Source organism: Octopus sinensis, linkage group LG1 (genome assembly GCF_006345805.1).
Source record: "Octopus sinensis linkage group LG1, ASM634580v1, whole genome shotgun sequence".
Taxonomy (NCBI): Eukaryota; Metazoa; Mollusca; class Cephalopoda; order Octopoda; family Octopodidae; genus Octopus; species Octopus sinensis.
Window position 1 is genome coordinate 144,513,925 of NC_042997.1, and position 18,526 is coordinate 144,532,450.

The 18,526-nt window shown below is 37.9% G+C and overlaps 1 protein-coding gene across 9 annotated transcripts in view; it reads right to left on the minus strand.

Annotated features, from left to right (window-relative positions):
• The window catches only part of LOC115218042 (general receptor for phosphoinositides 1-associated scaffold protein-like), a 287,072-nt gene that overhangs the window by 13,052 nt on the left and 255,494 nt on the right, over nucleotides 1–18,526 (minus strand). For 8 of the 9 annotated variants that reach the window (XR_005000450.1, XR_005000449.1, XM_036505605.1 and 5 more), the window contains 4 exons: nucleotides 17,418–17,520; nucleotides 9,722–9,815; nucleotides 8,012–8,078; nucleotides 7,553–7,619 (listed from right to left, as the gene is read on the minus strand). Coding sequence is in view for 7 of the 9 variants with exons in the window: in XM_036505605.1 (XP_036361498.1) it covers nucleotides 7,553–7,619; nucleotides 8,012–8,078; nucleotides 9,722–9,815; nucleotides 17,418–17,520 (331 nt within the window). In the remaining 2 variants the exon portion in view is untranslated. Of the gene's footprint in view, nucleotides 1–5,495; nucleotides 5,555–7,552; nucleotides 7,620–8,011; nucleotides 8,079–9,721; nucleotides 9,816–17,417; nucleotides 17,521–18,526 lie in introns of those variants that run through there. The other variant, XM_036505620.1, reaches the window with a different exon arrangement.

Genomic DNA, 18,526 nt, shown 5'->3' on the forward strand with positions numbered 1-18,526 from the left:
TCTACGGAATCTCCTGCAATTCTTTTGGATGGTCTTCTTGTTTAAGTTGGAGCCATAATCCTTGCCTTCATCTCATTTTTGGTGTTACAAAGTGTTTTGTTGGTCTCTCACTCAACTGCACACCACACATTTTCAGGGGTTTTGCTGTCAGGGGAGTTAGGTGGCCAGATGTTAGGGGTGGTGTGATCACGGAAATTGTCTGACAGTCATGACTGGGTTCTCCTGCTTGTGTGGCATGGTGCAGAGTCCTGTTGCCAGATATAGGGTCTTCCAGCAGCCACCCTTTTGACCCAGGGCAGCACTACCTCCTCCAGGCACTTGATGTAGACCACCGTGCTGAGTCTGAGGCAGTGTGGGAAGAATAATGGAGGCATAACATTGCCATCACTAGTGATCATTCTAAATACCATGACGTTGACTGGATGTTTGGTTTTTATCACCCTTGGTACATGTTTTGGGGACATGGCAAGCCAACAGTTATTCTGTGTGTTCACCATCTGTTCATATTGGCGCTTCTGACACAAATACCAAGCAGTACAGCATGTCGATTCCAAATTTCTGGCAAGGTGAATTGTGTCATGGTGCTGTTTTTCTCACAGACAGTGCCCAACTGGCCCTACTATACTGTGTAGTCAACAAAATCAAAAACAAATAATGCACATGGGCAAAATTAAAAATACAAAATGGTGACAATTTAACCATCACACCCTGTGTATATATGTTGTTGCTGTTTGTTCGTTCTCGAGCCAAGCCTGGCTCATAAGGGCTGGTTTCTCGGTTTCATTGGCATATAGGTTCCCCACCGGAACAGAATGCCAGTCTGTCGCAGGTTAGCTGGTAGATGCAGGAGGAAAAACTGAGAGAAAGTTGTGGCAAAAGAGTCAGCAGAGGTTTGCCATTGCCTCCTGGCAGAGCCATGTGGTGCTTAGTTGTTTCACTCATGAGCACACACATCACCCAGTCTAAGATTCAAACCTGTGATCCCTCGGTCACAAGTCCACTGCTCTAACCACTAGGCCATGTGTCTTCATATATATATATAAATATACCATCAACACCATCATCATCATCGTTGTTTAACGGCTGCTTTCCATGCTGGCATGGGTTTGATGGTTTGGGTGAGGACTGGCAAGCCAGAAGGCTGAACCAAGCTCCAATCTGTTCTGGCAAAGTTTCTACAGCTTGACGCCTTCTAATGCCAACCACTCTAAGAGTGCAGTGGGTGCTTTTTACATTCCACCAGCACAAGGGCCAGTCAGGTGGTACTGGCATCAACCATACTTGAATGGTGCTTTTTATGTGCCATCTGCACGGAGCTAGTCAGGTGGCACTGGCAACGACCACACTCATATGGTGATTTTTATATGCCACCAGCATATATATATATATATATATATATTATATATACAAGAAGAATTCAAGTGGGGTTCCAAACTCAGAACAGCTGTTTTAAAAGCACAAATGGCATTCTTCGAACCAACCTTTGGTTGGCTCTACTGTAGTGCTGCAGTATATACTGGATTTGGCAACCATGTATATATGTCTATGTGTATATTTATATATAGATAGATGTGTGTGTGTGTACATACAATATGCTACCAACTAATGATAACTAAGAGTTGCTTTAAAGTACTGAGTCATTCCTGATCCTACATGTTGATATACCTAAATTCTAATGAATCCTGTAACTGATATATATATATATACTCATTTACTCTTTTACTTGTTTCAGTCATTTGACTGTGGCCATGCTGGGGCACTGCCTTTAGTCAAGCAAATCGACTGCAGGACTTATTCTTTGTAAGCCTAGTATTTATTCCATTGGTTTCTTTTGCCAAACGGCTAAGTTACGGAGACAAACACAGACACACAAACATATACACACACATACATATATACATGCATACGATGAGCTTCTTTCAGTTTCCATCTACAAAATCCACTCACAAGGCTTTGGTCAGCCCGAGGCTATAGTAGAAGACACTTGCCCAAGGTGCCATGCAGTGGGACTGAACCCGGAACCATGTGGTTGATAAGCAAGCTACTTACCACACAGCCACTCCTATGCATATATATATATATATCCCTCCACAATCTATCAGTATAATAAACTCAGTGATGAGCTTCCAGTTTCTAATGTCTGAAGCAGTTAACAAAACCTCCTGGATACAAGATTAGTCTATTGCAGACAACTTTCCTAGACTGCCTTATATCTATTCTACAAGTAAGGCATACATAAGAAACTAGAATTAAGCAATTTGACCTGAAATGATAAAAAGACTTGCAAAAGAAGAGGGACCCAAGAAATGGCCAATCATTTGTTTGTTCATCTGAGATTTTAGAAAATAAGAGGGTGGAAATCACACCCTAGCTGCTTAAAGAATGATGCATTAGGGAATGAAGTCTCTGATTAAAAAAAAACAAAACACATGACTGGAATCCCTTTGGTCATAGGGCCAACAATTTTGTGGGTAAGTGGGGTTAAGTTGATTTCATCAATCCCAGTATTCAACTGTAACTTATTTTATCAGTCCTGAAGGGATGAAAAGTAAAGATGATCTCGGCAGAATTTGAACTTAGAATGTAAGGCTGGATGAAATATCGCTAAGCATTTTGCCCAGCATGCTAACGATTCTGCCAGCTTGCTGCCTTATTTGGAACATGAATTAAATTGAAATTTTGATGGAAGGTTCTTAATTTGGATCAGTTTCATAGAAGTTTGTATCAAAGGATCAGGGTGGTTTCAGGTACAATGGTATCAAAAGGGTTAAACTATATTTCACCAATTTTCTCACAACAATAATAAGAAACTTAGACTGTATTTCAGCAATCTGCAGTCAAGAATATGTTCACAATAACCATTTGGGGAATGCTAAAAATAACAGGCCACCATCCTTTCTTGTAACTCAATAGAAACATTTATTAATTAAGAACGAATATAGATAAAAGCTCTCTCAGTAATTAATATTTGTACTGGTTCAAATTGCATCCAATTATCAAATAAAAGTTAATCAGTTTATAAGCAAATTTTAATTAAAATTCTATCACTTGGAACACTTATGGTGAACGAGTGTGTATGTGTATGTATGTATGTGTGTGTGGAGGCAACAACAAGCCTGTTTCCTAGTTATTTTCAATCAACAGACATTCTTTGGTAAGTGCTACAGAAGGATTTAAGTAAATTCTTGGTGACCCAAGTTTTCAAACCAAATGTGATTATTTCTAATTGTTTCAACCCCTAACCTCTTTGTGAAAGGCATTAGTGTCACCATTCCTTATTCTGTTATTCTCTCTTGTGAATATGATGCCTGAAGCCTAATTAACTAGTCAGTTAATAAAAGTTCTCTAAATTAAATTGGAAACAAGAATTGATTTTAATGTTGTTGCTTAATTCCAGATTTGACTTAAATGAACAGACATATGATTAAAGTTATTCCCCATCCCCACTTTAGCTGTCCTATGTATCTCGTGATAAGCAAGACATATTTCCTTGGCCTCCCATGCCTCATATATGATAGACATTTCCAATTAAGTTTCAACTAGCAGTGTAAACTGGGACTTATAAAAGGAAAGCTTTACTCAGAATGTTTGAGACAAAGTCTGTTTAAAAGTCTGAAAACAAGCATGGGTATTTAGAACAAACTTATGAAAATGCTTAGAACAGGCAAATGGTTAACCATAACTATTTCATCTGTTAGTATATCAGGAACTATATTTTTAAATTTGATTTTCCTTGAAGTTGATAGAGTGTGATTTGAAGGATATTTGGCTGTTATTTCTAGATGGTCCAGTAACCACATTGAGACCTCTGCCTCCATTGGTAATGAGGTTATATAATGGCTATTGTCTTTAAGAGACGTCATATTTAACATCATATTACATAAGAAATTTATTTGCAATGGAAATATAGATGAAAAAATGGAAATAAGATATAAATAAATACACACACAAAAAAAAAACTGTTCAAAAACCATAAGCAGAAGAAAGATTTGTGATTAAAACATTGCAATAGCCAGTATGATGTAAACAGGTGTGTGCTGAGAATAATGGTAAAGTTTACTATGGAAGGAGAATGGAATGGTGATGGTAAGATCTGATGCAGTAGGACAGATACAGTTTTATATAATGTAAAGCTAAATCCTGGATGTGGAGTTAGCACATATATAATTTCTTAAGGACCTTGGGGTAAGCTTTTGGCACTTTAAGCAGCAAGAGTGATGGTAAATACTCTCAAAAATACGAAAGTGAGTTTGTTGGTGAACAAATTTTGAGGGCTTAAAGATAAAGATAATTTATATTAGAAGTCAGAAAAAAGGTTTTACAGATCATGATAGGAATCAGTTGAAGAATTGGATAATAAGCAAGAGAAAAGGAAAGATGTACAAATGGCATTTAAATATAACTAAGAGGTGATCAGCAGTTACAGTTGAGAATACCTGCTTCAATAGTAGGAGATGATCTGCAGTTAAAGATGAAAAAATCTGCTTTAACAGATGAGATGGCCTGCAGCTTTGCATTAGGTGATCTAGAGTCATACAACAACAACTTGCCATAACAGATGAAATGATCTACAGTTTCAGATTCAATGACCTGCAGCTGTAGATGAAATTATCTGTGGTTACAGATAAGATAACCTGTAGTAGTAGAAGAAATGACCTGCATTTACTGACCAACTACTACAGAGTAAATGACCAGCAGTTACATCATCATCGTTTAACGTCCGCTTTCCATGCTAGCATGGGTTGGATGATTTTGACTGAGAACTGGCGAACCAGATGGCTGCACCAGGCCCCAGTCTTGATTTGGCAGAGTTTCTACAGCTGGACGCCAACCACTCCAACAGTGTAGTGGGTGCTTTTTACGTGCGAGAAGATCTGTTGTAGCAAATGGTATGTCCTGCATTTACTGTCCCACTTTTATTGAGAAGATGAGCAACTGAAGCTGTAACATGGACTGTGACTGTGTGTAGTAGAGATGTCACAATTTAACAGGTAAGGGAAATCAGAGTGAAAAATAAGGTGAGAATATACAGGGAATTAAATAAATAACTGGACAAAATGACAAGTTGTTATAGATGCTACTTTCAGATGCTATCTTCAGAAAGATGAGAAGTAATAGATGCTCTCAAGATAATTGTACAACTGAAATTAGCAGTTGTAACCAATGCTCTTATACTGAACAGTTGTAATCGGTGCTATACAGATGCTAATTTTTGATCAGAAGCTATCAAGGTGACTGGCAGCAATAGCAGCACCAATAGCCAGGAAACAAAAATTTTTTTATAACATTTGAAATTAGTGCATATTATCTTGAAGTGCAGCAAAGGTGAACAAGTTGCAGTGTAAGCAACAAGAGGGATAGATCTTTGATATGTAATTCTATGAAGGCCTGAAAGATAGCCTTTGCAGTTATTGCAAAAATGTGTATGAGAGACATAAGGCTGAGAGAGGAGCACACACACGATATGCATACATACATACAGTCTCACCTTGAAACGTTTATATCTCAGTTCATTTGTTATCTTCAACATCCTCTTTCTGTACTTGCTGCTTGTCTACAAAATCAGATGTGACAAGCTATATGCACTCTCTATATGCTGCCTGTTTTAAAACTAAATGTTACATCATATAAAGGTATGTTTCTATAACTATTTAAAGTATGATATATATGTAATTAGGTAGCTATTAAAATATGTTATAAACTTATATGTATATATACGAGAAGTATTGCCCGGCGTTGCTCGGGTTTGTTTCGACCCTTTAGAATTGAACATTTTTAAAAAGTAAAAATTTTGCATTATGTAGCTTGTTATTCTCTTTAAGTGAACATTTTTCTGGTTGAAATACACCGAAAAATGGTGACACAGCAGTCAAAAGATCGTAAAAAATAGGGATTTTCATAGAAAAAAAAGCACTGTTTTCATGTAAATAATTTTTGGTGTTAACATGGTCCGATTTGAATTTTTTCTTCTACGGAAGGAAGAGCAAGCCTTATATAATACTCTCAATTTTGGTCAACTTGCGCTGCAGGGTCTCAGAGGAGATAGTGTTAGTTGAAGGCTACCAAACCTACCATACACAGACAACTTCAACTTTATATATATAGAGATTTGTATATATATATATATATATATGTGTGTGTGAAGGCACAAGGGCAAGGTTAGGGTGTTGCATTCGCAATTGCAAGATTGTGGTTTCACTTTCTGGACTGAATGGTGTGTTGTGTTCTTGAGCAAAACTCTTCACCTCTTGTTCAGCAAACACTTTGACACCTGATGCGTAGTACACTGTGCACCTGTTCAGATGATGCCAGTCTGATGGACTGAATGAGCTAATGTCCACACAAACATTCGATCATTATATACAAATTATTTGTACAGGTTGTTTGGCAAGAACTTGCAGACCCATCTTTCTCAGACTCCAAGAGACTACCGTTTTATACACATATGAAGGACTCTCTTGTCGGTTTCAGTGTATGAGGATCTGACAACCTACACTTTCTTTGTCACTCATAATGCTTATATTTTTGAATGTGACATTTGAACCATACCAATGATTTGCAAAGCTCACAGTTGTTGCAAATATGAGGATTATGGGTCAGTGCAAGCAGTATATTTGCAGTCGTTTTTTACCTTTGCCTTGCACACCTAAGCATGTTAATGCTGGTTGAAAGAAAATCTCTTACACCATCTTAACATGATGATCTTCTTTCTGTTCACATCAAGGCTGTTTGCTCAAAGATGTTGTGAGCTATGTTGACTGCTGAGAGGTTACTCTTCAGCTTGTCCTCAGTTGACCAACATTCCTGTGCCCATTATCAAGCTAGCTATACACGAGGATTTGGGTATTCTTTCGTCACTCATTCTGATGACATGATCAGCCCAGTGTAATTGCAACTGTATATGAAAGCTTTCGATTCCACCAATCTTACAGTTGTTAAATAGGTCGACATTAGATACTATCTTTTAGTGTATAACTGCAGATTGTCCTGAGACAACTTTTGTAGAAGACATCTAGTTGGTTAATGTGCCACCTATATGGTATCCATGATTCCAAGCCATAAAAGAAAACAGTAAGTAGTAATATATATGTGTATATATATATATATATATATATGTCCAACCCATGCTAGCATGGAAAACGGACGCTAAATGATGATGATGATATATATATATATATATATATATATATATATATTGAAAAGGTTAAGAGCTTTCCCATAAGTAAATTTATATTAAAAAACAAAAAGAACTTTATCTTGGATAAGAAAAGAATATATTTACATTTCTATCAAAATATGCATCTTGCATGTGTGTGTGTGTTCATACAAATACATACTGTTGATGTCTTAATTATATAACTGAGTTGATTTCAGTATGTTATTAGTTTTATCAACTTAATTTTATCAACTTCCAGCAAGACAAAGAGCAATGTTGAACCAGATGCAAGTTGAACTCAGATTCATATGATAGCGAAAAAGCATAACATTTACAGGGGACAGTGGACCCTGAAATAGCTGTACCTCACAACCTTGTCTTTTGTTAGCTACTTACCTTGAAGAATATTTTGTTCTTGTTCATTTAGTAATTTCAGTTCCCGTTTTTTCTCTCTGAGAATATTCTGCAAAAATCAATGTAAAAATAATAAAACTGATAATCAAACCCCTTTTTAGTTTTTGATAAATATTTAAATTTGTAGACATAATTAACCCATAATTTATCATTTAAAATGACTAAAAAAATGTAATCTGTTTTGATTTGAAATAAAAGAGTCATAGCAACAATGGTTAAGCCAAGATTTGAACTTGAGAATTGTTACGGGACAGAGAGGGAGCACATTAAAAAAAAAAATCTAAACTTGAAGGAGAATGAACATGTAAACAAATATACATAAGTAAATAGAAAAAATTACTTGCTCCAGCATGGTCTTAGTTAAATGACTGAGAAGAAAGAAAAAAGTAAAAGTTTGGAAATGAAAAGAAGCAGACACTTCTTCATCTGGTAATTTCATACCTTTAGTTTGATATAGCGGTCATGTAATTCTACTTTCCTGCAACAATCTTCAAAAAGGACAACCAACCTGATTAAAAAAGAAAATAGGAAAATGCATTGATAAAATATGGTAAAATTCAGAATCTAAGATTATAAATAATGGTTATATGGTTAAGAAGGTTGTTCAGAACCACGTGCTTTAAAGTGTCTTCAAACTATAGCCTCAGGATCACCAATGCTTTGTAAATGTAATTAGTAGACAGAAACCCTAAGAAACACATCAAATATATATATATATATATAAGTTCAGCAAAATTTAGATTCAAATGAATATGGTACTTAAGTTAGATGCACCAGAATTTTGTATGGTTTTATCCATATAAATCCATGGGGTGATTATAATCAAAATAAGCAACGAGAATATCTTCAGTAATTTGGTACGATCGTTTCATGCTACATCATTATATTTAACATTGTAAGTATTACAACAGTTTTAAAATGTTGAGCAATCATCAATCATTTATTGCTCAACATTTTAAAACTGTTGTAATACTTACAATGTTTAATAAAATGATGTAGCGTGAAACGATTGTACCAAATTACCGAAGATATTCTTGTTGCTTATTTTGAGTGTATATATATATATATACGAGCAAAACGCCCCACCCTCCCGTCCAATGGACAGTGCTGAGTTGTCAAACTTTTAAACCAAAGTTTCTCAAAACATCTTGTCCAACTGTCCCAGAGGCCTCCCTTTTGAGAAACACTGATTTAACCTAGATTTGAGACACCAGCAAAAGAAGATGTAAAGATAGACTTTTTTTCTATTCCAAAGAAAAACGATTTTATTCCCACAAATATGCAACCGAAGAGTTTAAAGTACCAGTAATGATAAGGCTTATATAGAATGTGACATTTGAGCTATACCAATGATTTGCAAAGCTCACAGATGCTGCAAATAAGAGGATTATGGGTCCTCATATTGCGCAAACTGCATGTGCATTTTTTCGCGTATGCGTAATATCGATCGCAACAGCTGATGTACTTGCATGTACAAATGCATTGATCTCATTCTCACCTGGAATCGATTTTTGTAATTTTTTCAAGACTTATACACGCCCTGATACTGTCGGTATCTACATATCAAATTTGAGCGCAATCGGATGGAGGATGTCCAAGATCCTAGAAGACACATGCACACAGACAGACAGAATGGATTTTATATAATAGATAATGTGTATGTGTGTGTATGTGCGTGTGTCTGAATGTATGTAAAGGGTAAAGACTCCTTTCGGTGATAAATGACCATGGGATTGCACCATCCAACCCATGCCAGCATGGAAAACAAACATTACATGATGATGATCCCCTTTGAAGTCTCAAACCCACTAGTGTAGCTGGAAGGGGGTGGGGGCATAGAGGCGGTCCACCCCAGGCGGCACTTTTGGTCTGCTGCAGGCAATATGTGTTTTTTGTGGGGTCTGGGGTGGGGGTGGGGGCAGCAAATGGAAGGGCTGACCCAGGTGGCGCACACTCTAGCTACACTAGTGCTCAAACGTATGGAAATAATACACGATTAATTCAAAACATTGTGAATAACTAAGCATCACATTTGACAAAGTAATCTGAATGGTAAAGGGTTAAATTAGAGGAATAATCCCTCTGCTAGAAATAGATAGAAAAAAAAAGGAATAAAAAAAACAAAAACTTCCCCTCCAGCTGTAGCCTTACCTCATGTAGCGAGCGCAAGATTTGATCTTCTCTACCAGTTGTTGATGTGTTGCTTGCTCAACACTATCACCGTTCACAGATAAGATAACATCACCTGATTAGGGAAAAAACAAACGAAAAAGAAATTAAAATGTGATGACATCATGCTTAATGACTTATTCAGCAGGTTAATTAGTTGAAAAACAAATAAACAAAAAAAAAAAGAGTAATAGCAGTAGGAGTGGTGGTGGTGAAAGTGGTTGTAGTAGTAGCAATGGTAGTGCTGGTACTGAAAGAGATAGTGGTCATAGTAGTAGTAGTAGTAGTAACAGCAATGGTGGTGGTGCTTCTGAAAGAAGTAGTGGTCGTAGTAGTAGTAGTAGCAATGGTGGTGGCAGTGCTGAAAGAGACAGTAGTAGTAGTAGCAGCAGCAATGGTGATGATGAATGTGCTAGTAGTAGTAGTTGTAATAGTGGTGGTGGTTCTGATGAAAGTACTAGTAGTAGTAATAGCAATGGTGGTGGTGATAGGGACAGTACCAGTAGTTGTAGTGGTGGCGATGATAGTAGTAGTAGTTGGAAAGCTTGTTTTTTAGCCATGTGGTCTCCGGTTCAAAACCACTGAATGGCATCTTGGGCAAGTGTTTTCTGCTGTAACCTTAGTCCTGCCAAAACTTTGTGAGTTGATTTGGTAGGCTGAAACTGAAAGAAGCCCTATATATGAGTGTGTGTAAGTATGTATCCATGTTTTGGCATCACAGGATGGTTGTAAACAAGCATCACTGTCATCTAAGCGTTGTTGTTTGTTTTTAGCCTTCTGTGAAGAACATGTCTGGCCATGGGGTAATATTACCTTGCTAGGTGACAGGAATGGCAACTGGCCACAGAAATCTGCCTCAAATTCCATCTGACCCATGCAGACATGGAAAAGTAGATATTACACAATGCTGATGCTGTGTGTGTGTGTGTGTGTGTGTGTGTGTGCTAGTGCCATGTAAAAGACACCCATACTGGTGCTATGTAAAAGCATCAAGTACACTCTATAAAGTGGTTGGCGTTAGGAAGGGCATCCAACCAAAGCGGACAACTAGAACCTAAACAGTCCTTCAGTTGGTCAGCTTCTGTTAAACCATCCAACCCATGCCAGCATGGAAAACAGACATTAAATGATGATGATGATGATATGAAGAGATACTAGTACAATACAAAAGATAAATATATTAATCTCAATCTTGTTCATTCTCTCTCTTTGAATGCAAACAATAGTAATTAGCCTGATAAACCTAGTTCTTGACAAAGGTTAATACTTCTGAACACAGATACACACTTCATGGACATGAGTTGTATAACATTAAGAGACTGCAACTTAATATATTTACATACATGTCTATGCATGTGTGCATATATATCCATATTTAGATAATAAAATAGAAGATGGACAAATGATTGTTAATGACATTAAAATATGTCTGTATCTATTATATATCTCTGGACATATTCTTACCCATTATACACATACCCACATGTATAGATAGATAGATAGATAGATAAACTTACTTGGAAATGGATGCGTGGTATTCAATCACATAATAATATAAATAAATATATATATATATATTTATTGCACATCGCCTAAACAAACAATTGAATGCACATCGCCTAAACAAACAAATTGAATGCACATCGCCTAAACAAACAAATTGAAAGCAGTGAAAAGTCCCGCCTGAAAATAAAACTGTTAGAAATTGAAAATTGTCTGCAACTCTCCCATGAGAAGGAGAGAGCAGACAAAGAAGCCTGGGCTATAGACAACATAAAAACTAACCCCAGAGCTTTCTACAGGTATACCAAAGAAACAGCTACGGTGCACTGTAGGATAGGGCCACTCCTTGAAAAGGATGGCACACTCACAGGAAAACCAATGAGGGTAAGTGAAATACTGAATGAACAATTCAAGAGTGTTTTCACCCCACCCCTTGGCATTTCCAAATCAGCAATCCAACTGACTTCTTTACCACTGCAGATATAGAATCAGAGGCGGCGACGATAAATACATCGATATAAGGAAGACGATGTAATAAGGCTATAGATGAAATGAAAACAGACTCAGCTATTGGCCCCGATGGATTCCCGGCAATCCTCCTAAAAGTATGTAAGAGAGTCCTAGCAAGACCACTGCAGTTCCTCTTTCAGAGCTTCCTTGCAGCTGGCAAACTTCAAGAAAACTGAAGGAAGGTAAAATATGCCCTATTCATAAAGGAGGTAGCAGAGCGGAGGCCAAGAACTACAGACCTATCTCTCTGACCTCACACATCAGCAAGATCATGGAATGAATATGTCAGAAGGAAACTAATCACCTTCCTTGAAGAAAATGACTTGCTGCCTGACACCCAACATGGTTTCCGACCAGGAAGAAGCTGCTTAACTCAGCTCCTGCAGCACTTTGACTGGGTGCTGAAACAACTGCTCAACCACTCAAATGGTGGAGTCATATATCTCGACTTCGCAAAGGCCTTCGATAAAGTCGATCATGGAATGATATGTCACAAACTGCGTGATCTTGGCATAGTTGGAAAACTAGGAGAATGGCTTCATGACTTTCTGAAGAATAGAAGCCAGGTGGTAACAGCCAATGGAGCCACTTCCATTAGCATGCAAATTGTGAGCGGTGTTCCACAGGGCACTGTTTTGGGACCACTACTGTTCATAATGGTCCTCTCAGACATGCCCTCAGCCACGCGGAGAGCCACGATCACAAGTTATGCAGATGATACAAAAGTTTCACAGGCAATACAGAACCCTAAAGACACTAGGCACCTGCAATGTGAGCTGGACGAAATATACAAGTGGGCTGAAAAGAATAGCATGCAGTTCAATGCTGAAAAGTTTCAAGCTTTATACTATCAGCATGCAAAACTGAATGCAATACCCAATGAATACACTGGACCCGGAGGGATTGCAATCCCAGAGGCGCAATCAGTGCGTGACCTCGGTATTCACATGAGTGATGACGCGACCTTTCATGTACATGTTGCTAAACTGACAATGAAATGCAGACGGCTGGCTGGATGGATTCTTAGAACCTTTAGAACAAGAGAACAAGAAACCATGATGGTCCTCTGGAAGACACTTGTCCTAAGCCACTTTGACTATTGCTCTCAGCTATGGTCACCATCCAGTGTCAAGTTGATCACAGAACTTGAGGCGATCCAACGAAGCTACACGAAGAAGATAGCCTCTGTACAGCATACGAGCTACTGGGAGAGACTCAAGAGATTAAAGCTCTATTCCCTGGAGCGTAGGCGAGAAAGATATGCCATAATATATATCTGGAAGATCCTGGAAGGTCTTGTCCCAGACTTTGGCATCGAGAGTCACACAAACGCCAGAACCGGACGCCACTGCGTAGTACCAAGGACTCCAATTTGCCATCAAGATGTAGGACAAGATATTGTGATAGCCTGGGCTTCAGAGGACCACGGCTCTTCTATGTCCTCCCGAAGAACCTGAGGACCTGCATGGTGTAGATCGGATGTCTTTAAAGTAGGACTGGATCTCTTCCTGTCAGGTGTCCCGGATGAACCACTTCACGGCAGGAGGTGCAGATGAGGGCAGCTGCATCGAACTCTCTCATGCATCAGATGGCGTTTGCTAAAAAGCATCCGTGAGGTAAACCCGTGTAGCAAACCAAATGGCGGTGCCCCAGCATGGCCACAGCTCATTAGCTGAAACTGGAAAAATCAAAATCAAATCAAAATCATGTGGAGGCGCGTGGCTTAGTGGTTAAGGAGTCAGCATCATGATCATAAGATTGTGATTTCGATTCCTGGATCGGGCGACGTGTTGTGTTCTTGAGCAAAACACTTCATTTCATGTTGCTCCAGTCCCCTCAGCTGGCAAAAAGGAGTAATGCTGCGATGGACTGGCGTCCCATCCAGCTGGGAAACACATACGCCATAGAAACAGGGAAACCGGGCCCATGAGCCTGGCTAGGCTTTAAAAGGGCACATTTATTTATTTTATATATATGCATATATGGATACAGGATGTCACAAAATGTAAACAACATGAAATACAAAGACAAACATGGGTATGCGAACAACGAGAAAAACAAATGAAAAACAAGACAAGTAACATAAGGATACTTCATCAGTTGTTCATCTACTCCACATTTTGAGCAGTGGAGTAGATGAACAGCCAACAACTGACAAAGGGTCGTTCTTTATGTTACTTGTCTTGTTTTCCCCGTTGTTTGTATACCCAAGTTTGCCTTCATATTTCATGCTGTTTACATTTTGTGATGTCCTGTACCCATATATGCATATATATATATATATATATATATATATATATATATATACATGTATATGTACATATAAATATACATATATTATTTATATTATTCTTTTCTACTCTAGGTACAAGGCCCGAAATTTTGGGAGAGGGCCAGTCAAACTGACCCCAGTATGCAACTGGTACTTAACTTATCAACCCTTGAAAGGATGAAAGGCAAAGTCGACCTCGGCATAATTTGATCTCAGAACATAAAGACAGACAAAATATTGCTAAGCATTTCGCCTTGGCATGCTAACATTTCTACTAGTTCACCACCGTCTATTTGTATTATTATCATTATTTTATTTATATTATATATATATATATATACATGCATGCCACACACAAACGTTAGGGTAGATGTGTTTATTTCCCAACCACATTATTCTAGGTTCAGTCCCACTGTATGGTACCTTGGGCAAGTGTCTTCTACTCCTGCTTCAGGCTGATAAAAACTTTGTGAATGAATTTGGGAGGTGGAAACTGAAAGAAGCCCCATCATATGTGTGTGTGTGTATTTCCTCCATTTTGGCATTACATAAAGGCTGTAAATGAGTATCACTGTTATACAAGCAGTGTCATTTTATTTCCATGATTCTGCAAGTATATGTCTAGTCATGGGGGAAATATTACATTGTTTGGAAACAGGTGAGGTTTGGTGACAGGAAGAGCATCCAGCTTTCAAAAATCTGCATCAATAAACTCCATTTGATGCATACAAACATGGAAAAGTAAGTGAATGATGTTGATGATGGATATCCTATCTAATCTCTTGCACAAATTATCCCCCTCCACTAATCATTTCTTGTACTCCAGCTCTCCTTTGATAACATTTTATTTTTCTTGTAACTTGCAGCTGTTTTGTTTGTTGTGCAAAGACTAGAAAGAAATGAGGCAAGCATGATTTGCTGGATGTGTAACTTTATTGTATAAGAACAAGGAGAAGCATAAATGAGATAAGAGAAACACTGAGTTATATGAAGAATCGGATGCAATGAATAAGAGAGAAGACTAACAAAATGGACATATGATATAAATGGAGTATGACAGTGGAAGGAACTTGCAGAAGAAGAAGGCCATAAAAATACATGAAAAGAAGTGGTTAAAAATAATCACTGGAGATTGGACTTCAAAAAGGAAATGACAAAGGACCACAACAACTAACGAGGCACTGGTGCTGTAGGACTTGTCTTTGGGAACAAAGTGGATACAAATCATGATGACAATAATGTAGTTCTAAGCGTCATTACTGCAGGTACATGCCTCTTGACCCTAGGTCAGTATTCATCTAGTAAGGCTTATGATCAAAGACGTTTTAGCCATTACCATCATGTCATATTTTAAAACGAGTGTATCAGAGACTACATAATTCAATGGGTCCTTCTCCTTAATATTTTTCCTTCCAAAGACAGTAGAATGGGATTTGAGAGAAATTTAACTGGGTTGCATTTTAACCCTTTCATTACTGTATTTATTTTGAGATGCTCCGTGTTTCTTTCAATTATTTAAAATATTACAAAGAATTTAGTAAAATAACTTAGTTATCATTAAGCTAGTGTTAGGAACATAAATTTTGACTAAGGTTTGGTGGAAGATTTTAATTCAAAACTTATGTAAACAAGACATTTGTACTCAGAGCCAGAGCTGGTTTCAGCCAGGTTAGTAATGAAAGGGTTTAACTGGACATGCAACCAGAAAATGGCTTCCTCTTTGGCTTGTGTAGCCCTGAGCACGTGCACGTGTATAAGTGTGTAATTGATATTGGGTTTAAATACAGATACACAAGTTTATTGTAAAAGTATAGAGGACTATTTAACACCCATATACATATACACAGATTCCCCCACAATTCTGTGTGTTTCAAAGATTTCTATGGGAGGATGACAAGTTATTGTTAACTCCATAAAGTCTCAACAGAATTTACATAATGATGTGTAAATATGTACATATATTTATTTAAATATAGATCTAAGCCTTTATGCATGCATTCATGAGCATGTGAGAATATGTAAATGTGAGCATTGTTGTATGTGATTATGTATGTGCATGAGAGAGAGAAAGAGATAATGCTTATATCATCTTCATATGAGGATCATCATCATCATTCTAATGTCCACTTTTCCATGCTTGTATGAGTCAGATGAAATTCATTGTGGCAGATGTTTTATGGCTGAATATGCTTACTTGTCACCTTCATTGATATGGTTACATTGCAACTTGGCTAAGGCACAGATGTATAAAATATAATGAACTTATAATGGAAATATGAGGCAGTGAGCTGGCAGAATCGTTAGCATGCTGAGTGAAATGCTTAGTGGCATTTCATCAGTCTTTGTGTTCTGAGTTCAAATTTTGCTGAGGTCGAGTTTACCTTTCATCCTTTCAGGATCAACAAATTAAGTACCAGTGAACACTGGGGTCGATATAATTTACTAGTCCTCTTCCGCCAAAGTTTCAGGCCTTGTGCCTTTAGTAGAAAGGATTATTATTATTGTTGTTATTATTATTATTGAGTGAGAGAGCAGTGCATGCCATCAAAGTGACCCTGGGGTAAAATATACGAAGCCCAGTATACCCATCATGACTACCCATCTGATAAGGGTACACTAGGTACATGCATCACAACTATATGTGCGCGACATGGTGATCTTATATGAAGATAAACAGCACATGACCTTGCAGGTGGGGTGCAGTTAGAATTTTCTTCTGGTCGAGTAGCCCATCCCACTCAAAAGGTCCCTGAATAAGGATTGTTTAAGGATGTTGAACGAACCACCCATGTTTCCAAAGGTGAATTATCCAAACCTCTAAGGGACAAGGTCAACTGGTTAAGGTCAAATCTGTGGTACTGAGCAAATCTGTGGTATTGAGCAGAATATTTGCTGTAGCCCATCTTTTATAACGAGTGATGCTCCCCCACCACTGCTGCTCGTGATCAAAGATGCACATATTGTCAGCCTATTATTATTATTATTATTATTAAGGTGGCAAGCTGGCAGAATTGTTAGCATGCCAGGTGAAATGCTTAGCAACACTTTGACCGTCTTTACATTCTGAGTTCAAATTCCGCTGAGGTTGACTTTGCCTTTCATCCTTTTGGGGATCAATAAAATAAGTACTAGTTGAGTACTGGGGTTGATGGAATCAACTTACTCCCTTCCACCTGAAATAGCTGGCCTTCTGTCAAAATTCGAAATACATTTTATACTTGCCCATTATAAACCCATTCAATGTATTTTATATACGACCATTATAAACATACATATTTATATATTCTATATAAAGTCCATTTCATTTTCACTATATATTGCAGTAGGAAAGGAAACTCAGTAATGTTTACCATTTCAGAATTTCTGCATAAGATCCTAAAATATCTCACTCACCTTGTCGCATCCCTGCAATCCAGGCTGGCTTGTCGATTTCCACATAGTCTACATAAGTTGTGATTTCAATTTCATTATTTTTCTTATGTCGTATACCATATGTCTAGAAAAGAGGAGATAGAATAGTAAGCAGCTGATCACATTTCATACATGTCACTGGTGGGATTTTCTAAATGACATGCCTAAATGGAAAATTACCTTGAAGTTTTTTTTTTGTAGTGTGGCCTGCCAGATGATGAGCAATGTCTCATGTGACCCACTTCTTGACAAAGGTGGCCCATAACTAACATCATCATCATCATTTAATGTGTATTTTCCATGTTGGCATGGGTTGGATGGCTCGACAGGAGCTGACTAAGGTCAGGGGTTGCACAGGTTCCTTAGTCTGTTTTAGATTGGTTTCTATAGTTAAATGCCCTTCCTAATGCCAGCTACTTTACCGAGTGTACTGGATGCTTTTTACAAGGCATCAGCACAAGTGCTTTTTATGTGGCACCATCACTAGTGCTTTTTATGTGGCACCAGCAGTGCCTTTTACATGACACCAGTACCAATGCTTTTTATGTGACACTAGAAACAGAGCTTTTCATGTAGTACCATCATGAGTCATTAAAGATTCAAGTTACAGGCACAAGGATGGTTAATGTATAGAGATGACTGATGCACAAACCTGGCTAAGATGCAGGCAAAATTAAGGCACAGGGATTGCTAAAATGTGGACCTAATTGTATGGTTAATAAGTTTTCTTTGCAACCAAATGGTTTCAGGTTTATGCTCATTCTGTGGTACAGAGGACAAATGCTTTCTATTACAGCTATGAGCTGACAAATGGCTTGTGAACAAAATTGGCAGTCACAAACTGTACAGAATCCTGTTATATCATCAACATCGTTTTTCAACATCCATTCCCTATGCTGTCTTGGGTTGAATGGTTCAACAGGAGTTGGTGAATCAGGGGGCTGCACCAGGTACCAGTTATCTGTTCCGGCATAGTTTCTATGACTGGATGCCCTTCCTAGTGCCAATCACATTACAGAGTGAACTTTGTGCTCTTACACGATACTAGAATGGATACTTTTATTTGGCACTGATATGGGTGCTTTTGCATA